The sequence below is a fragment of the Aulostomus chinensis genome, chromosome 1, assembly GCF_037954235.1.
Source record: "Aulostomus chinensis isolate RoL2024-O1b breed Wild chromosome 1, RoL_Achi_v1.0, whole genome shotgun sequence".
NCBI classification, from domain to species: Eukaryota; Metazoa; Chordata; class Actinopteri; order Syngnathiformes; family Aulostomidae; genus Aulostomus; species Aulostomus chinensis.
Window position 1 is genome coordinate 59,997,018 of NC_141320.1, and position 21,539 is coordinate 60,018,556.

The 21,539-nt window shown below is 46.5% G+C and overlaps 1 protein-coding gene across 1 annotated transcript; it reads right to left on the reverse strand.

Annotated features, from left to right (window-relative positions):
* Positions 1 to 1,128: 1,128 nt before the first annotated feature.
* Positions 1,129 to 20,352, reverse strand: LOC147272572 (voltage-gated delayed rectifier potassium channel KCNH8-like). The gene is made up of 15 exons (XM_086189116.1): positions 20,021 to 20,352; positions 13,498 to 13,731; positions 13,302 to 13,433; positions 12,845 to 12,990; positions 12,032 to 12,290; positions 11,626 to 11,783; positions 10,381 to 10,588; positions 9,126 to 9,497; positions 8,833 to 9,032; positions 8,116 to 8,365; positions 6,047 to 6,261; positions 2,963 to 3,231; positions 2,384 to 2,493; positions 2,216 to 2,268; positions 1,129 to 1,783 (listed from the first exon to the last, which is right to left on the reverse strand). The coding sequence occupies exons 1-15, from the start codon at positions 20,094 to 20,096 to the stop codon at positions 1,226 to 1,228; spliced, it is 3,240 nt and encodes a 1,079-aa protein (XP_086045242.1). The 5' UTR covers positions 20,097 to 20,352; the 3' UTR covers positions 1,129 to 1,225.
* Between the last annotated feature and the right edge of the window lie 1,187 nt (positions 20,353 to 21,539).

Sequence of the window (21,539 nt, forward strand, 5' to 3'; positions counted from 1 at the left end):
ATATATATATTTATATATATATAAGGTATGTATGTATATATATATATATAATGTATATATATAAAATAGTGTATTTTAGCCAAAAGTGTTTCCAATATAATAAAAATATTTATTAAATCACAAACACGTCACTTTAATTTTAGGTGTTGCAGCTGAGAAGTTTGCTTGGTAGCGATCAAAAGACACTTTATGGATCTCAGGATTGAGATTGTGCGCCCCCAACTGGTGCGAGTGAAAATTTACAGATTAAAGGGGACCAAAATAATCCCAGATGCAGCTTTTATGTTTTATGGTTTCGATCCGTCCATCACTTATTTGTTTGTTTGTGTGCTTGTCTAAATAGCCGGCCTGCTCTCCCTCTCCGCGGTCAGCGGTTCTTGATGTGCTCTCGTCACCTATCATCAACATGTCTGCCTTCCTGTCGCCCCTCCTTTGAGGTTTGCGTGTCCACTGCCAACACTTGTCTGTCCTGCATCATCATAATCATCTTTGATAGCTCACCACCATGAGGGGCGCACGTCACAATTCAACTCTGCAGCAGAGGAATTCATGCTTTTTAACTTCTTTTAAGCTCCGTGGTTCCCCCTTTTTCTTTCAGGCAGCTTTGAGGTCACTTCTATTTATCGCTTTTGGTCTCGTCACATTTAAATAACCACAATTTCCTGGTCTGAGTTTTATCTAACCAGATGTTCCAAATGCAAAAAAAAAAAACAAAAAAACAAGGAAAATGTAAATGTTAATCTCTCTAAGAAGAGGTGTCTCTTAAAACTTGAAAGTGATCAAAACATTTTCCAATCAAATATCTCAATTGATTCATCAGCCAAGTCTTGCTTCTGATCTACCAGATCTTTGTTGCAAACTCCTGCAGGGATCCCACACTTCCTTTCATTGAGGAAATGCTGCCCTCTTGTGGTGATCAGGCGAAGGTAACTTAATTGTCCTTATTTGGACTGATTTAATGTATTTTTTTTTGCAGTGCGGGGCTAATTATCATGCTATTCGCTTCATGATTATCTACATAAATATATTTGAGAAATGATTGTCGAGGTTTGATACTGTCAATCAAATCGAATCAAACTGTAGGTACAAACTTTTATTTTCAGCTCTGCAGCTACAGCTGCTGCTCACCATCAGCAATCACGCATTTACAGAGTCAATCACATGCCAAACTTGCTCGTCATGCAGTAACTGGTGAGGCATGCTGGTCCCAGGTCAGTGTCTCTACTCACACTGACGGCCGTCCTTCATCAATGAAGCTGAACTGGGTGCCGTGCTCCCCCCACTCTCCCTCCTCCCCCAGGCTGAGGAGGGCTTCAGGCTGGTGGAGGGAGAGTGAAGGGCGGAGGTGATATCGGGACTCACCACCTGCTGGTCCTGATAAGTCTACCGGAATTGGAGGGATGGAGGAAGAGGAGGAGGAGGGATGTGGCAAAGCTGAGTGCTCCTGGGGGGGGAGGCTGAGTGATGGGGGGGCTGAACAGTGACAGATTGGGTGTGAGCTGCCGGTTGGAGGCGGAGCTCGGATGGAAGACTGATCCCTTGCACTCCTGCGAGGAGACGAGGGTTCAGGTACCGAGATGCGCGCTGGGTTTTGTCCCTCTGAACCGTGTTGGATAAATAGCGGTGGCGCTGGTGAGCAGCTGTCAGAGGAGACGCTAGGGGGCGGAGTCACAGCAGTGGGCAGGAGCAGCATGGAGGGGTTGTGGAAGAGCGGTTTGAGAAGACGCGTCATTTCCTGCAGCTCCTGACTTACAGCCGTCACCTGACTGGAAAGAACTTTCATCTGGTGGTAAGGCAACAGAAAACAAATGCAAGAATCAGTACAGAAGCCCTGATAGGCCAAAAAAAAGTTCATGACTCAAGAACTTGATTTTTTTTTTCTATGCGTGACACAGACAAAGAAAAAGTTTTGCCAAGATAATTCATTTTCATTTCATTTTTTTTTTCTGAGAAAAGCATTTGTTGTTTTTGTTGTAATACTGATTTTGGCCACGGGGGGCTCTAGTGCACCACTTTATCCTGCTGGTTACGGGGTAAATGCATTCATTCATTCTTTCGTGAGCAGAAAACAGATTTTTAAAGATATTCTTCATTCAGATTTACATTTTAAGCTGATGTACCTGAAAAAAACAAAACACACACACACACACACAAAAACCAGGGAACCAAGTTGATCTTACAAAACCCAAGCGTTGGCCTACTTGGTTCATCTCACCTCATGTTTTAGCTTCGCAATGGTCAGCATTGTGTCTCCGTCGTCATGCGTCCCTGTGGACATGAAGAGTAAACACATGAGTCATTCCAAATCATCCATCTTTTTTTTTTTCTTCTCCACACTGATGAATGTGTGTGTGTGTGTGTGTGCGTGTGTGCGTGTGTCTACCCGAGGCAGCTGAGTCAGGCCTGGTTAGAAAACTGTTCGTGGTGCTCGGAGAGAAATCGAACTTGGGAGCTGAGCTGCTTTGGTTTTCGGTTTCGATGCCGTCCACAAACCTGAGGAGAGACGGGAGAAGGAAAAGAAGAAGAAGTGAAAAATTTGAGACTTCTTTGATAAGGAACAAAAACAAATCAAGCCTTGATGGGGTTGATGTGTCAGTTTCAGACGATAACGCACATATTCCACACGGGGGCAGTGTAGGAAGACAATTGAAAGACCGTGTGAGTTCATTGCACTTTCAGGTGCAAGCGAAACTTGAATTCATCAAAAATGATCAAGATATTATCATTTTTGCCACACTTTCTCTTGCTAAAGTGTCATCATTTGTGCTTCTATGCACCAAATAGCTAATTGATTGTGCAACCACCTCTCCAGGGACGCCGTGGAGCAGTTCGCCTGTGGATGGATGGTGTGTGTTTACCATCCATGTCCCAAGTCACAAGGAATGAAAGACAGAGTAACTGGCTACAACTGCGTCAGCTCACACTAAATGGCCGCTCAATAAATCAGTGGAGGGCTTCGTACCGAGGGCTGAGGTCTGGCTGCAGGCAGCTGAAGCTCACCACGGGGATCTGCAGGCTGCTGGGCAGAGTGTGATCACTCGCCGCTCTGAAGGCTCTCGGCGGAAGCAGCGGAGAACGCAGAGGAGAGCGCAGGGGGGAGCGCAGGCCTCGACCAAGCCTGCCCAGGGGAGGCATGGAAGGGAGAGGGGAGTGTTCTCCCTCAGAGCCTTCCTCGTCCTCTTTGATGGAAGGAAGCTTCTTCAGGATTCCTCCGTTGCTCTCGCAGTCGGTCTGAGTAGGGACGAGGACCATTTGTCAAAATAAACAGACAGAGGAACATGCGTCACCATTGCCTGTCATTAATTTAGGGCTCAAAGATATAAAATGACTAAACTGAGGGAACTCGTCCAGATCAGGTGGCTGCTGAGCTGTGAGAAGCAACGCTGACAAGTTGCTATTCACAACAGCTGCAACGGTGCAAATATCCATTCAGTTTTTTCCCTGTGGGGGGGTGGGGGGGGTGTTCTCATTCGAGCAAGTCAAACCTTCTGAATGCTTCTGGGGATCCAGAATGAAAGATTCTACCTCTCAAAGTCAAATCCAGCCACACTGCAACAGCATTACTGCGTGAATTTAAGGTCACATTCTCTCACTGTTTTTAAAGCTGATTAAAACTCTGGCACACATCCCATTTTCTCTCCTCTCTCCCTCCTTTTCCTCCCCCCGTCTGTCACCAGCACCCTTTATTTGTTGTCTTCTCTGTTCGGTCTTTGGCTCACGTGCCAGGCCTGCTATTTTTAGATCACAGTGGTTTAATTTTAGCAGAGGTTTGTGCTTGGAGGGAGCCAAGTGGAGAAGGGACTGTTAGGAATTTCTGTGTGTGTGTGTGTGTGTGTGTGTGTGTGTGTGTGTGTGTGTGTGTGTGTGAGAGAGAGAGAGAGAGAGAGAGAGAGAGAGAGAGAGACAGGAGCACGTGCCACCGTTGATATGCAGCATGCCACTATCCGGACTTGAGCCAATTAAGTGTGCGGGTGTGTTAAAGAAATCAGCATGTTAGAGATGCTGCATGTTTATTGCGGTGTGTGTGTGTGTGTGTGCATGTTAGTGTGTGTTTGTGTGTGTGTGTGTGTGTGTATGTGTGTGCATGTGTGTATGCAGTTGCATCATATGAGTTATGTGTGGTATTATTCTGCAAGGATGCTGTGTAATGATATGTTAATGTGTGTGTGTGTGTGTGTGTGATGCTTGCAGCACGTGCATGCATCTATCCTCTTCACCCCCCCCCCCCAGCAGCTTCCTTTCATCCTGATGTGTTCTTGTCTGCATCTGGTTGTTGCTCTATATTTATCCAGCCAGGGGTGACCCCGCCCCTCCCCCCCCCACCCAACTTGACAGCACTATATTTAGTCCCGTGCCATCCTCGCTGGAGCACACATGCTGCCACTGAGTGTGTGTTTGTGTGTGTGTGTGTGTGTTTGTGTGTGTGTGCGTGTGTGTGTGCGCGCGCGTGCAGAGAGATGCTGACAATTCTCGCAAAGTTAAGGAAAAGGGATTTTGCCACACTCATCGGGGGAAGTTAAGAACCCAAAAAGAAGTACCGTCAATATTTTTTTCGCAGCTGCTCTTAGTACCACTCAACCTATAACAACCACGCTGCCATCATCTGGAGCAGGAGCTTCCTCCTCGCCACCCCCACGCCCCTCCCCCCCCACGCCCCCAACCCCCCCAGTCCTGATGCAACGCTGCAGAATTGTGCCAAATTCTGCTGACCTTCTCATTCCTTTCAGACATTCAAACAGGAAACAATTAATTTCCTGCAACAACAGCTCTAATGAAGGAATTGAAATATTTTGTTTACAGGAACGTGCCAAAACTATTAGAATCAGGGATAATTAAGCCTTAATTACTCAAGGATGCATCTTAGTTGCATATTAACCCTCATAATCAGGGGGCTTATCAGCACTGCAGGAGGATAATGTACTTTAATGGCTAGTTAGCAAGTTAGCAGTTTAACACACACACACACACACAGTAATACAACACCACAGAAAGCTACTTACTGAAGTAACTCTCTGATAAGTCATCATTATCGAAATATTATAAGACTGTTCATGAATCATCAAAGTTGCACCTGATCACTCCTTCGTTCCTCATAATTAATCATTTGCTGCTCTTACAAACTTGTTGATTAATGATGAACTGCATCCGATTGTAATGCGAACGTGTAAACAGGATCGCAGTCATCAAGGCGGACGGGTCGGATATCCCTGTCACTGCCAGTCAGACGTCAGTGAAAAAGAAGGCGATCTTCACGTCCGGATGACTATGACGCACACGCTGCCGAAAACCAGCCAAAGAAGCATGAGTGAGGATGAAGAGTCAGGCGAGCGGACGGCGGATGAAGTCACCGCCGCCATCAGCAATCATGGCCCAGTAATGACCAATCCACATGTGCGCGCTCATCCACCTGCCACCCAACCGAAGAAATGATTTTCTCCAATATACAACCTGCGCGGTCCGTTGCCTTTTTTAAATGACGCAGAGATTTAGAGCTGTGTTTACTTCTGCAGGAGGCAGAGCACAGGTCTCACTGATGGATCTTTTTTTTTTTTAAGTCCATGTAAATCAGATAAGGGCAGAAAATCTGATCCAGGCATTAAAACCTCCTCTGTAATGGAAGCCATATTTTGCCGAGTGACCTTTTGACCACCAAAATCTTTTCTCTGTCATGGCCGCATGATAAATTTGGAGAAATTCCCTCAAGGAATTGCAGAGTTATCGCATTATTGGGCATAAAGAGCTAATCCACTATCAGGATTAGTATCCTGGAGGCGGGTCATGACCGCAAGAAATAGATCCAAGGTTCAAGTGACCAACATTTTTGACACTGGCTGGATACTTTGAGACAGAATGAGGTGCGCGTGATTTGGATGCCCTTTAGAGGTTTTTCAACCGGGAGGAGATCAAGAGCAGAACATGCTGGAGGGACCATGTATCCCATCTGGCTGGAGAACATCTCTGGATCCCCCCAGTACATGCCTGGTTTATCCTGCTGTCCTCCAAATATTGCAGAAGCTGTTAATGGTCTCCCGTAGTGTCGTGGTACCTCGATGCTGTGTCCTTCCCGGAGGTTGTAAGTCAGGTCGTGCTGGATTTCAGTGACAAACTTCTGGGCGTAGTCGGGATACAGGCAGAGAACCTCGCGGAGGCCTTTGAGGCTGATGTACTGCAGGTCACAGTAGGTGAGGGCCTTCACGCAGGCGTTGGTCTTGATCACCTCTTCCTGTGTCAGACAGTCCGAACCGATCAAGTCGCCACGGCCTGGAGTGCAGAAAGCAAAACTGCATGGTGGAAACATACTGGTGTACAACTGCGGGGGTAAGTCTCAGAATTTTGGGTAAGTAGTAGTGCTACAGAGCAATCGGTTGGTGGTACCATGTCTACCAATAAGCCCATAAATGAAGGCAAAAAGTAAAAATACAGTATACAAATTGTACAATTAAAGAAAGAAAAAGGAAATCTTAATTTCTTGTCGTGGAATGAGAAGATATTTCCTAACCCAAAGCGGTGACACACTTCGGTTGGCCTGCTCCTTTAAAACAGACTTAACTCATCTCTGATATTACCGTCTTCACGCTGACTGGAATACAGTTGGATTCTTGAGTCAGTACTTTGCTGTTTTCATCCTTTTTTGCTTCCCCTCCGCTGCACTGCCTTCTCCAGAGTTGCAAATCTAAAGTGGCAATGCCAAAACAATTTGTGCGCGTGTGTGCAGCTTTATTTCCAAGAGAAAACTAACACACCCTTGTTGCTGCTTTCCTGTGTAGCTGTGGCACAAACACACACACACACACACACACACACACACACACGGGTGGAAGAGGAGGAGGAGAATGTCCACATGCATGTCTATACACACCAGCCAAGTCCAACATGCTAATGAGTTCAGCCTCATCCCTCTGTAGGCTGCAGTCCCTTCATTATTTACACCGGTTAGATCAGTAATATGAAGAGCAGTGTTGCCAATTTGCTCCCTCCGCTTCATGTGAACTGATTCCAGGCTGTTTGTGTTCCTCTCTGCTGTTTCATCCACGGTCTGGTGAACTGGAGGAGGGGAATGTTGTAGGACACGGCTCTGGAGAGGCTTTTATACTGACGGGATGATACTGGGGGAGGTTCAAGCTGCACATGGCAAAGGTTGCTGTAATATTAATGGAAGAGACATGGGGTGGTTTGTTATTACCTGGTCTGTGCCTTTTCATTTAATGGTGTGTTTTGGTAGATGACAAGTTCATATATTTATGATTTATGAATGCACCTTGATTTGTTGCAGCGAAGTCCCCTACAGTCAACAATGCAGTTTCCATTAGCTGAATGAGATTTGGGCTGGATGACTCTTGGGGGGGGGGGGGGGGCTTTCCAGTATATTGTCTCAAAAAGTTTGGGGGCCAGTTCTGGTCCAATAGGACCAAGCAGGGTTGACACATTTTTTAAGCGGACCCAGAACTTAAACCCTTAAACCAAAAGCCAATAGGATTTTTATGACATTTTAAAATGTTGGCAAAATTAAGGGCGGCACGGTGGTGCAGTGGTCAGCACTGTCACCTCTCAGCAAGAAGGTTCCGGGTTCAAGTCCCGGCTCCAGCACGGGATCTTTCTGTGTGAGTCTCCATGTTCTCCCTGTTCCTGCGTGGGTTCTCTCTGGTACTCCAGCTTCCTCCCACAGTCCAAAGACATCAAGAGGGGACGAGGCTGATTGATACTCTAAATTGACTGTAGGTGTGACTGTGAGTGTGAATGGTTGTCTGTCTCTATGTGTTGGCCCTGTGATGGACTGGTGACCTGTCCAGGGTGAACCCTGCCTCTCACCTGAGGGATAGGCTCCAGCCCCCGCGACCCTTAACAGGATAAACGGTAGAAAATGGATGGATGGAAAAAATAATTTCTGATGCAAATAAATGTAGAGTTAAAAAAAAAGACCTTCACAAACTGACACTGTTTTCGTTATTTCTGCAGCAACCGTTAGCCAAGTACAAAGCTTACGTGATGCTATGCAGGAACAACGCCATAGACGTAAGAATTTAACGTCACCCCAACTAGCTTCAGGCCTCTTCTTCGGCCACATGTCAGTAAGACACACTTGTTTAAGCATTCTGCGCACACAAGCCTCTTTACCCAGAATGGCTAGCACAGTGTTGTCCTTTAGCACTTCCATGGAACCTGAGCACACAAAGTAGATGGCCTGGAGTGCGTCGCCCTGGCGGATGAGGAACTCTCCAGGTGCGCAGAAGGAGGTCTTGATGATGAGGGAGAGGGAACGCAGACACCCCCTGCTGGCCGACTCAAAGAGCGGCAGCTGCAGAAGCTCTTTATTCAGGTGCATGGCAATATCAGCCCTCAGTTCATCTGGGAAGTCCTTCAGAAGCTGGGAAGGGAGTCGGGAATATGGATCAGTCAAAATCTCTCAAATGCCTCTTTAGCTTTACTTGTAAAAGCAAATGTTCAGGAATTCTGCAGAATAGAAGGGAAAGTTGTGGATTATTACCGTGACCATTTTTTCTCTCTAACCAGGATTATCTAGATTTGAAGCCAAGAGTCTATGAGGCCATTAATCCGTTAAATTAAGATAACAGCCCCCAGAGTGATAGAACCAAATCCCTGCAGTGATTTTCAGAGTTTCCCTTCCTCTGCCTGGAGGGCAAATTGCTTTGATTTACACTTTCAATTTCAGATGCCAGTGCTGTTGACCCTGTTGTAACTGACAAGGTCAACCCAAGCCAGTTCTACATGGAAAGAGAGAGGAATCAGATTGTGTGACGAAGTTCTTCCAGGCTTTAGAGGGCGCTTTTTCAAATGAATGTGTTGTTTTCGAGTGGACTGAGCCCCTCCTACCTCGCTGACATCTATACCGTTGTTGACGGACCAGGTCGTCTGGAAACACTCCATCATACGTTGCTCGAGGGCCTTGGGGAGCCGGTGCACACGGATGAAGTCCTTCAGGTCCTTAGTGCGGGTGTGGTAGAGGGAGCGACGCGAGTACATCCTCTGGATGATGGCAGTCACGTTGCCAAACACCACGGCGTGCATTAATGCTACAGGAGAGACAGACAAACACCAATTTGAAAGATTTTTGGCAACCGTTCTTTTTCAGGGCGACTATATTATACTGTAACACTTGCTTGCACCTCCGATCAGCATAGTGCAGATCGAGAAGATCTTCTCCGAGTCTGTGTTGGCTGAAACGTTGCCAAAGCCAACGCTGGTCAGACTGCTCAGGGCGAAGTACAGTGACGTCACATAGGAGCTCCGGACAGATGGTCCGCCACTCAGCGTCGTCCCAGAGCCGCTCAGAGTCCTTGTTCTGCTCCTGCTCCCGTTCCATTGGCCTGAACCGATCACACCCGCCCCGTTCAACAGCTCCAACCCAGAACCGTTCCAGTGGCTGTAATTGGCTGCTGTCATGGTGCCTTGAGGTGCGTCAGAGACTCCTAACAGGGAAGTCAGTGGTGCCAGAAAATACGGTGTTCCCAAGCGTTTGGCCAGTTCATGAAGCCAACCTGGTGGAGGAAGAGGGACAGTCCAGACGAGGTTGTCAGTTTGTAGAGAATGCATCCATGACCTTTTCAAGAGGGGTTTATTAGCATTGGTAACAAGGCTGGAAGGGCAGAATCATTATTTCTGTGCTTGTGTTTGTGTGTCAGAAAGGTGCATGCCAGACACAGCACGCAAGCATTTGAAATTTCCAATTAGGAAAGGTGTGAAGCACAGATATGCCCGAACACGGATCCTGGTCATACACACTCATACAAAGGTGGAGCTGCAATCCCAGACACAGGGGCAACGCGGGGTTCAGCAAATGCGTTGGTGCATATTTTCAGCCCCGTCATCCCTGTTCCTGCGGCTTTTCCTATCTCCGTCCATTTTGCCGATTTTAAACAGCAAAAAGCAAAACAAAAAAACAAAAACAAAAAAACACCTCACAATGCTGTTGTTATTACTGGTGAGCACAGTAGGAGGGGAAACAGATCACCATAATTAGAAGTGTTTTCTCACCAAAAGGACACAAGCACTCACCACACGCTGAGTATAAGCTTGTCCTCCCCCTTGTCTCTCCTCTGGCTAAAATGATGATATTTGTCTAGTTGTCTAACTTGCTGGGGTATTTTTGTATTGAGGCCACATGTCCAACACTGCAGGAACATGTTTTTGCTTCAATTATCTGGTTGTGGAGGTGCTGCTGCTGATCTTTAACTGGTTAGTCACGACGGTTAACACTTTCTCATGCTCCAGGCCATGCTTGTAGACGTTGTTGGACAGATTGCCGTGAATAATTTTACAGAAGAAGATGAATCCTGCTGACTAAAACACCTGTCGTACAGTAGCTTCAGTAGATTTTAAAAAGTCCCTTGATTGCACATGCGCTCGGCACAAGACACAAACCTATGTCCCAGGAGGCAGGGCTGTTACTTTCGATCTCACTGCGTCCAATGAAGTACCAGACGCAGGCCATCCAGTGAGCCAACAGGGCGAATGTGGACATGAGCAGGGTGAGGACCACAGCGCTGTACTGGGAGTAACGGTCCAGCTTCTGCAGGAGCCGCAAGAGTCGCAAGAGACGCACAGTCTTCAGCAGGTGAACCCCAAAATTCTGGAAAAGCCGAACAATACATGAGTGTCATTGGGATGGACCCAGGTGGAGCCAGATCTATGAAGACAGCGCTCCTGTACCCCTGAAACATTCAACCTTCTGCTGTGTACCCCCTTCCATGGTGCTAGCACAACCAGTGGCTAGGCTAGCACCGCTAACATGAGAGCAAGCTTTGTCAGACCAGCCTGGACGAACCACAGCAGACGGTTTTAACCGTCAGGACTTGGTCTTCTGCTGCCCACAGCTGCTTCAATGGGTGCGGGGTAAGATGATCGTTAGCTTTTATCCATATTTGAAAATGTTAGGCAAAATATTAAAAGAGCTCAAGGGTCCAGTTTTTCTGATCCTGCGTCCTGATTATCAGACTACTGTGGGTGACCCCCGGAATCCCCTCGGCCCTACTCTTCCTCGACACTGCACCGCAGGGGGCACGTGGACCCCAGTTTGGGATTTGCAACCAAATACCCAGGTATATACAACCGCCTGCCTCAACCTTGCATTTGTTAGTCATTTGGTAGCTCGGAAAGAACCAGTTCCTCTACAAACATTATGCGCTTTAAAATGAATTCCTGCAATGATTTCTGTTTCCAGTTAACCCAGTGAAGCATGCAGCTCGCTCAGGCTTGCGTGCACCAGCAAATAGGAGCCGAACCTTTTTCAATTTCAAATTGCATTCGCAAACCAGCCCATCTTTTCATTGAGAATCAATGTTTTTGTGACCCTGCAGGTTCATCTCTCTCAGGCGATCGGTTAAACAGTTATGAACACTGCAGCATCACCTGTTTAATCTCCTCGCCACTGCAAGCAAATAGTCCTCTGAGTGTTCATTGATCAGCCTAATTACCACTTACTAAAATGAGTTTCTTCCCAAAGCTTGTAGTTTCCGTTCGTTAAATCATTTAGAGCAAATGGAGAGCAGGAGAAGTCAAAGTGTGTGTGTGTGTGTTCACTTTTTTCCCTTATTAAATCAATGGCAAGGGTAAAAGTGTGTGTGTGTGCGTGCGTGCGTGCGTGCGTGCGTGCGTGCGCACACTCACCACACTGATATTGAATGCGTAGAGCAGGTCAAAGGGCAAGGCTGCGATCAGATCCACAAACAACCAGGATGTGACGTAATGAATACAGATGGAACGGGCATCGTAGACCACCTGACCGGATGTGCTCACATAGGTAGTTCTGAAGTTCAGCACGATGTCTGGCACACACACACGCACACACACACGCACGCACACACACACACACTTATCTTGACAAGCTTTCCTCAGGTGAGAGTAGAGGACATCCAGAGGTTTAGACAATGCAAGTGCGGTGCACATTCATGAGCCAATTAGAGAGGAAAGGGTTTCCAGGCTGGCTTAATCTGATATTCCACAAAGATATTATATTAAAAATGCATGTCATTCACAAAATTTTATTCAGCGCCTCCCGAGAATAAAACCTTACCTATAATAAAGAGAATCTCCACCAAGATATCGCTAACACTCGGTGGGTTTCGTGCTCCAGAGCCCCCGTCTTCGCGGATCTCCACCGCGGTGAAACACACGTTATAGGGAACAGTGATGGCGACGTAGAAGGTGGCCAGCAAGATCAGCCAATCCCAGCCGGCCTTGAACGCACCGTAGTGGAGGAGGATGAAACGGGACTTCTGGATATCCGCAACCTTGTATTCTGGGACGGGATTAGCATTGGCTCCCAGAACACTCTTGTTAAAAGAAGAAACATACATGCGCATTAATGATGCAGCTATAGATTTGTTGCATGACAGGATCAATAGTTGGTTTTCTCATTATTTTACTGGTACGGTTGTTCTCCTGCGCCGCTTTAACCGGTGTTACTGCGTTATTCATGGATTCTATCAGTGTTTCATGTATTGAAATTGCTTAAAATCGAGAAAAACTACCTGATCTCTCATGTTTCCTGCATAATTACAGAAATGCACTTTCTCTTTGAAGCCCATATTGTAATCAGTCTTTTACCGTTATAATAAATTCAAACATAAGTCAAAAATACTGGCTGTGCATCATTTACAATGAAGACCAAGCAGTATTTTATATGCCTCCATATTTTGTGTGTCCCTTAGTCGTCCAACTGCAGTTTGATGATACCTTCTACGTCCTCAGCTATTCCAGCTGATTCATGAAAACGAGCAAATTTCTTCCCTCTGAGGTCTGGAGTTGATTAAATTGCTCTGTGAGGGTCATCAAAATCGCTGATAAGCATTTAGCGTGGCGGTGGTAAAAAGACAGCCTGTCTCACATTGTTGATCTTCAGCTTGCTCTTGGTCTTGTCCTGCTTCTGGAGGTGTCCAGAGAGCTGGTAGAGGATGGCTCGACTGCGGCGGCGCTCAGCGTTAAAGCCTGGAGGGCGGCTGATCTGATGGACCTCCAGGCCGGTTTCCTCATCTGAAAACACGCACAAATGCAGACGTGGCGTAACTACGAAAAACATCAGAGTAAAGAGGGTGGATCTGCGGCACTCATCATCAGGTTACCAATTCACTTTCTGAGCTTGAAAAATGTCTGAGTCGCACATTTTAGCATAAACACATTTGCAGCATAAATAACAGCTACATTTCTGCATCAGTTTGCTGTTTGTCTACAAATGCAATGCTAAAAAAGTACCAGAGTTCACTTATTTAATGGCTGCTGGTCGATTCTGGTGACCCAGCTGCAAAGCCGAGTGAATCATAATGGATTTTGCAGCGTTCTCTCACCAGTGTCAGATTCATTGCCACGGTTCAGGTCCCTGTTTTCTGTGATATCTTTATGGGAGACCAGGAACAGAACCACCTCACTCTTCTCGTTCTTTATAGGCACAATGTCCAGCAGACACCAGAACTTTGAGCCTGTGCAAAAAAGAAGAGGTCAGAAACGACTCGGCAATCCAAAACACACGACATCCAGCTTTACCGCTCTTCTTGTACAAGACGATCTCCGTTTTAAACTCCCGCCGTTCATCCAGAGCCTTCTGCATCTGCGAGGTGAGGCGGTCACTGGTCTCACTGCCGTACAGGAAGTGACACATGCAGCTTTTCTGCATCAACTCGCCACGGGCAAATCCGGTCAGTTCGCAGAAGCCGTCGGAGCAGTAGACGATGGGGTAGAGGGACTGGACCTGTGCGTTCCCCAGGACGAAGTTACTGTCTGGGTGGACACAGGAAAGGGGATAGAGGAGAAGCGATGGTGAGAATGTTTCGGGTTGAATTCAAGCAAGAGTGCAACTTTTCATCACTGCAGCTGAGCAGCAGAAAAAAGATGTCGTAGTAGTTGTCATCGGCAACCAGGTCGAGAAAATCCATGTATTTCTCAACAGACAAACGAACTAAAACTCTGCGGTGACAGCAGTTAGTTTCATGAACCGCAGTGAATCCTTTCCCGCCCAGCTTTTAGCCTCTCGGGCTAATTAGCTTATGGCAGCGATTGGTGGCCGCAGGAAATTCCAAAGCCAACCTTTTCTGTTTTTTGTTGTTTTTTTTTTCCCCCCCCTGACTTTAGAGCCACGATTCCCAAATGCATAGAGGACCGACATTGAAAAATAACAGCAGTATTCTCTCAAAATCCTCCATCGGGGCTGGAAACTGGTTCTGCTAGCTCCACCAGCTGCTAGGCTACAAAAAAAAAAAAAAAAAAAGGTGGCGTAATCTGAAAAGACGGCCCTGCCAGTTGTTTTTATTGTCAGCGTGCAAGGACTACAACTGTTCGCACTTGTACTGTACATCAACACGCTCAAAGCAGCTTTCTGTATAGTTGTTCAAACATTATTCACACTAAAAGCAAAAGGCAGCACAAAGCACCTTGTAGCTGTTTTGTTCCTCCTCCACACACACACACACACACGCGCGCGCACACACGTTCACGCAGCCGTCGGCTCGCCGGCTACAATTTGACTAAGATGTCATGTTAATTCAAAGAAAACATGATTAAAATTTTATGCCCTGCTCTCTCCGTCTTTTTTTTCTTCTTCCCCCTCCAACATCTCCCGTCTGCATTCGCTTCGGCGGGATTCGGAACACTTTGAAGAGCCTCTCCTGCGGGACCGTTTAACAGGCCTGCTGCTTTTCAATGAACTTCATATTATTTCCTGCCGTTGTTGTCTTGAAGTAGTGAAATAATCCCCCCCCCCCTCCTTTGCCCTCTATAAAATCTTCAACAGCGTTCAGAATTGTTTTAGATTGCAAAATATAAAGTCAGCTGCAGCAGCGTTCCTTACGTTCAACGCTTCCTTTGTGAAAACGTCCCACAAAAATTAATTTAACCACTAAAACTACTTTGTCTGAAGAGCTTCTTTTTTTTTGTTTTTTGAGCATCCTTCAGATTACTGTGATGCTTTTTTATTTATTATTATTATTATTATTATTATTTTTGTCCTGAGGACAAATTTGGAACCCTCATCAGAGGGAGACAGAGATGCAGTGGAGTCGGTGAGCACAATGTTATCATAACTAATAGGAAATTAAGCTCAAGATGATGATCCATCGCTGGCTTTATCCCTAAATTCCGACATAAGAAAAGATTTTAAGTATAAGAAAAGGGTTCTGACAAATGATGTGTCAGCCTGAGTTATGGGGGACAGTTTTGAATAATTCACAATGAAACTGAGTCGGGGATGACAGGTGACTCCCACAGCCAAGGCATTCATTCCTCTGAGATCATTAAAGTCCGTGCAGAAATGAATCAGACGAGAGAGAGAGGGGGGGGGGAGCTTTGAAGGATGAGAGCAATATCGGAGGAGAGCAAACGATTGGATGAGAGGAATCGACGGATGAATTAGTAGAGATGAACCGGGGACAATGAAATTTAATAACGCACGCATTAATGAAGCATGTCCAGAGTCGGCGTGCTCGTCAAACCTGCAACGCCGATTGGACTGGAACTACTGACCGCCTGGCGGGGGGTCAAAATACCCGATGCACTGGATGTTAAAGTCGTTCGCGCACGACAAATTCGAGCAAAAATGCTGATTTCAGCAGGAAAAACAAAACAACTAGTTCAGCGTTATTGGGAGAAATATGATTTCCTGGACAGATGTATTGGAGTTGTTATTTTCTGTCACCAGGGAGGCCCTTGACAGTGACTGGCGGGCAAAACATCGAGTGGAACCATTCAAACACAAGAGTGGAGATTATAATCCAGCTCAGATTGTCTGCAGATTATTAGAGATTCATGAGAACCTGTCATGAAACAAAGTATGGATGAAGTTGCTCGATATAAAAGAGTATTTCTTTTTTATACTGGAGACAATGAGTAGTGGTTTCCTGTGGTTGCCTGGCAACCTCACAGTGACTGTGGACCAGGTAGTCACAGGGACGACCCCAACATATGTGGAGCCAGATGTGTTCACACTCGACAGACACCCGTGCAGATGTTCCCAAAACAAAAGGAACATCTGTAAGAGCGTGTGATCATCCAAGTGAGAAAGAAGACAGTTAGAACTCAAGAACAGTGACACAGCTGCCGCCCCCCCCCCCTCCCCACCCCCACCGCCGTAAACCAGGATTAACTGGTAGAACATGACATGAAAGAACTGAGCTACATCAGCGCTTTGAACACTGGAGAACACTGGCTATCGTTGCTAAAACAGAGAACCAGTATGGAGTCTTGCGTGACAGCCCGGTATTTAATCTGCTGCGGACACACACACACACACACACACACACACACACACACCTGCACAGATTTACTTGCATCCAAGGATGAGGTCCAATAAACTAGGTAATCAGGCGAGTGGGTATTCCAGTTTATCCTATCAAGGCACTGATTTGCTAATAAAGCTTTTGAGGTAATTTGTTCCTGAGCGTGTGTAATACTGAGCTTTTTAATCCAGCGGCAGGAGCCTAAACTCTCCACCTGGATGTGCTTCTCCACTGTGTGTGCAAAGATTACAGTGTGTGTGGAACAGCCCCCCCCCCCCCCCCTCACATGACCAGTTCTTTTCCCCCTATAGACGTGATCTGCTTTCCTGCATCATTTTTCCTTTCTCTCTCTCTCTCTCTCTCTCTCTCTCTCTCTCTCTCTCCCTATCCTCTTCTTCTTTAGTTGAAGTCCATTTCTGCACACTCCCCGGGCACAAGGCCGGCCTGTCACATCCACACTACAGCCCAGGTGTAATAACGCGCGAGATGAACTACAAAACTACTCAGATTCTGCCCCTGAGCAGCTTAGGGGAACCCTGATAAACCCTGATCACACTGACAGCCCTCCACAATATCTAGCACCTCACAAGCAAAACCCAAACACACACACACACACGCACACACACACACACACAATTTCACAGCACTTTACTGCATCCGATTCCATTCCATCGAAGCCTGAATGAGGCATCTTGTTTAATGTGTAGTTTCTGCACTGAAATCCACAGATTCTTCTTCAGTCCAAACGCTGGTGAAATCAAAATGGATCCTATTCCAATGTCTTGTGGTGATTTACCGTCATGACATGCAGCTACAACAACAACAACAACAACAACAACAACAACAACAACAGCTCCATGACTGCAATGAAGGTTTTGATTTTTGTTGTTGTTGTTGTTGTTGTTTTCACACGTCTTGATCTTTTTGGAGTTATCAGAGGGAAGCCCCTGTTGAGATGAACAGATCATTTCCGCGTGGAGTTCAACCGCTTCGCTCATCCTAAACATTTTTTTTTTCTCTCTGCATGAACTTCTGCTGCACCTGGGTCGCCACTGAGCTCTCCCGTAACTTGCGTAAGCACCGTCCCTAGGAATTCTACCACCAAATAGCCATCCCACCGAAGGCGTTTTAATGTTTTTCTTTTGCACAGGGCCGTTTTCTGTTTTGCAACTTTTGTCTCCCACGTCGTGACCGCACGCAGTCAAGCACTGGATTTTGTCATCTCGACTAACGTTGCTGCTCATTTGGGTTGGAAACTGATGAAATAAACAAACCTCTGGCAACTTCTGATGGGTGTATTTTGCTACATCTTCAATTTTAAACCCCGTCAGTCGCCATCTGAGAATCTCCTTATTTGTGCGTTTCTACGATGAATTGAACGCGAGAGTTTCCTCACGGATATTTAAAAAAAAAACAACAACAGGGAATTTCCTGGAGTGTCTGTGGTTATTGGGTTGTATTCATGTTGCATGGAGGGGGGGGGGGCATCTTCTGACTTTAAAATACGACTCTGCTGGTTTCAAAAACAGACTTGAGATCAGTCGTTTCATGTTGTAACAACGCGGATCGTCACAGCCGCCTTTTTTTTCATTTTACAACAACGCTTAGTTGTCAAAAGTTGAGTCACAGGAAGCTCCAGACTGGCCATTTGTTTACGTGACATCACAAATCCTTCGCTGTTTTGGTTGCTGTGGTTTCGTACTCCACACACACACACACACACACACACACACACTTGGCTTCAGCTCTTTTCAGTCACATAGTTATTTGGTCTCATTAAAATTCACCAACTGTGATTTAACAACGGCCATGCCAAAGGTTCATAGTGAGGAGGGTAATCATGAGGACGGAGGGCATCATGGGGGTGTGTGTGTGTGTGTTGGGGGGGGGGGGGGGTGCACCGGCTCAGATTATTACCGCTGCTTAAACCTGAACTCATAGATGAATTGGTTGCCCCGACCTTTCCCTGAGCGGCTATAATGAGGCTCTGTCCAATCCCATTAGAGGAAGGAGTTCGGACGCCGGGCTCGTCCTGCGGGGCGACGCTGCTCACCTTCTGATCTTCGTGTCGCCACACCTGTATTAGCACACTTCACCAACACCTCACCGCTAATCCTGCTTGTTATTCTGATAGGGGCCGCGGGCTGAGGAGAGGAGGGCGCATGGATACGGCAGCAGAAGAACTTTTGGAGCCTTGATGAAGTGGGTGAAATCCCTCCTCGAATCCCCTTCAGCCAGACTCGGTACTTCAGCTGCGTGCAGTCATCAAATACACGGGGGAGACTTGATTGCTGCGATTATTACACGCTGATGGCGATCCTGTCCTGTTTTTTTTTTGCATCCTGTAACCTCCTCATATCTCCTGTACACCTGCTCTATTTCAGAAAACAGACACTTCCTGCTCTCCCCTTCCCACCAAACAGATCCTCACCTTCTGCCTGCTCAGGAGTGTGTGATGTAACAGCTACAATCACATGCATATTGATTGACAGCAATTTTCTGTCTGCATTTACGTGGGCTTAATGCACACGCTGAATTGGTGTGAGAGCAAGTGAGTAATTGTTTGTGAGTCCAATGTGAAGTGTTCCTCCGCGCCGCCAAATTCTCTTTAAAGCTCAGGTGCAGAAGGTACGATGGGCTCTGTGTTGCCTTTAGCTGATGTAACGGTTTGACATATTCTGTTCACATAGAGCTTGTTTTAGAGGATAAAGACAGGCGTGAAGACCCGCAGGCGCTCTGAGTTTAAGGCCTCCTGGGTTTCGCGTCTCATCTCTCCACACCGGTGTCTTAATTACGCGCTGGAAGTCCATTTATTTGCGATGAGAAGTTCAGCGATCTCCAGCGGTGTCGCAAAGTCTGGAGGACTTTGGAGAAACACACCCCCCCCCCCCAAAAAAAAATGAAGCTAACAGGCTACGAGTGAGCTAACAGGCTACTTTCATCTCCCCGGTGTCTCTGTAGTGCTCCATGTTCCACATCAAGCATTTTTTTTTCCTGTCTTGTCACTCAAAATCAAAAATAATCTGATTAAAATGTGTCAGCAAGTACATGTGGGTCTACTCATTATGAGCATCTTTTCACACTTCATGAATTATTCCAGCTCGACCTTCCTGCAACTTTGCACGCTGCATTTTGCATCGAATCAAAACGACGTTGCGGCCCTTAGCCACCATCAGCCGCGACCTTTGACACCGTGAGGAGTTTTCAAAGTGGGTTTGAAAGGAAATTAGGGTAAATGTAAGGAGCCTTAGTGCAGGTTCAGTATTGCCCCTGAATAGTTTGTTTAACAGAGGCTTCCAAAGGGCTAAAAATCACCCCTGGGGGTAAAAGTGCTTCCAGGTCAAAAAAAAGCAGGGGTTCAGGGGTGAACGCTGAAGCTGGAGCTGCTTCATCCTACCTGTAAAATATCAGCATGAAGGCACAAATACCCCTAAATACACGACGGAGCTTCTTGAATAGTTGAGCATCAATTCACACCATGTCAGCTCACTATTCTTTTTTTTTTTTTAATTTAAATACAAAACAAAAGCCCTTATTTGGCGATGAATTAAATTTGATTGATTTTCATGATAAACAAATCTGAGTAAAGATTTTTTTTTTTTTTTTTTGGATGTGGAAACTGGTCTTTAATCTCAGGTCTCAGGACGTGAATCCTTCATCTCCTTCATCATTCATTCATTCATAAATCAGATCACCACTCTCATATTCCGTTTGCGCATCTTCTCGTCGGTCCTCCTTCAGCTCAGTTCAGATGTTAGTCTGTCTAGTGGGAACTTGAACGGATGAGAAACTGCACTCACGGGTCCCATCGAAGCGAGTGGCGATGGTGTCCAGGAAGGTGTTCTGTGGCGCGATCAGACCCCGCATCACCGGCATCCGAGAGCGGGTCGAGCCGCGTCTCTCCCGCCGCTCCGAGCCATGGGTCTCGCCGGTGGTCACGAAACCCGGGAGGAATCTGGACGAGGTTCCCGGCGCTCCTCCTAATCCCTGGAGGAGGGCGCCGAGTCGAGACACCCGGGACTCCACGGTACAAAGCTGACCACCGACCACCGAGCAGGTGATCCGGGTTATAAAGAAGAGGAGAGAGGAGGCTGAAGGGGACGTAGGGACGATGGAGCGACCACGGCGAGGATGTCACATTTACGCACGAGTGTGCTGCAATGCAATCCCGCTCTCCTCCTCCCCCTTCTCTCTCTCTTCTCTCTCTCTCTCTTACAGTTGTTAGTCTCCCCTCACTTCAGCCAAAAATGCCCCCCCACCCCATTTCTCCATCTCATCTCTAACTGCTCTGTTGCCTTTTGTCATAAACTCCTTGAATATCTCTCAGGCAACTGGAAAATGCGTCAACCCCCCCCCCCCCCTCACCCTACCCCCGCCCCCCCCCCGAACAGAATTGTCGGGATTGACAGATGAGTAAAACGTTTGTGCTCATGTGTGAAATGATGGTCTGCGTGTGACAGTAATATATTTCAAGTCCACTCTCTGTGTGCAAAATCTTTTTCATTTTTATTTATTTTTTTAAATTTTTTTTTACAGGAGACCACAGAAAAGAAGAAGCTGGGTCTCCTAAAAACGGATGAAAAAAAACAAAAAAAACCCCGTGAAAATCACAAGCTTTTGTTCAAGTTAACAAAAGCTTGCATGGAAATTTGTGATTTTTATTTTTTTTTATTTTTTTTTAAGTACAAAATCGTATCAAGACATGTTGGAAATCTGGATCCACGCAGATGGTTCAGGCCACTGATGTTACGGCCTGATCTGAACCCAACAGAACCTTTTTGGGAGATTTTGGACCAAAAATCCACCCCGCAGAAGCCGTTCTGGTGGTCCAACACACCTTGTTCCCTTTCATTTTCCATCTGCGTGAAGGTCTAGTTGTTGCAGGTTTTGCCTCAAGCTACTCGGCGGTGATTCTTTTTTTTATTTTTCCTGAAGAAAAATCCTCATGTAGGCAGACGTGCGTCCTTCAAACTAAGACAGCAAACCTCAGGGGTTGACGATAAATTGAAGAAAACCACAGGAAGGGAAAGAGAGAACCTGTCATCACCTGGAACTGCTGCAAAGATGAAGCGATGGTGGGGAGGGAAGGGGGGGGGGTGTATGCCGCAGCTGTCAATCAAATGAAGGTAAAGGTTGGAGGAGGAGGTGGTGGGAGGAATAAGTTCATGTCATGAGTTGATGAGTTTTCTCAGTTAGTTGAGCGTGTAAAAATCCTGCTGCCTTCATATTTGAGGCGAGGGATTCATGAGGAAACAGTGCCACCTGCTGGCGCCGAGGCGCAAATGAACGCAGTTTCACACTTTAAAGATTTTTTTTTCA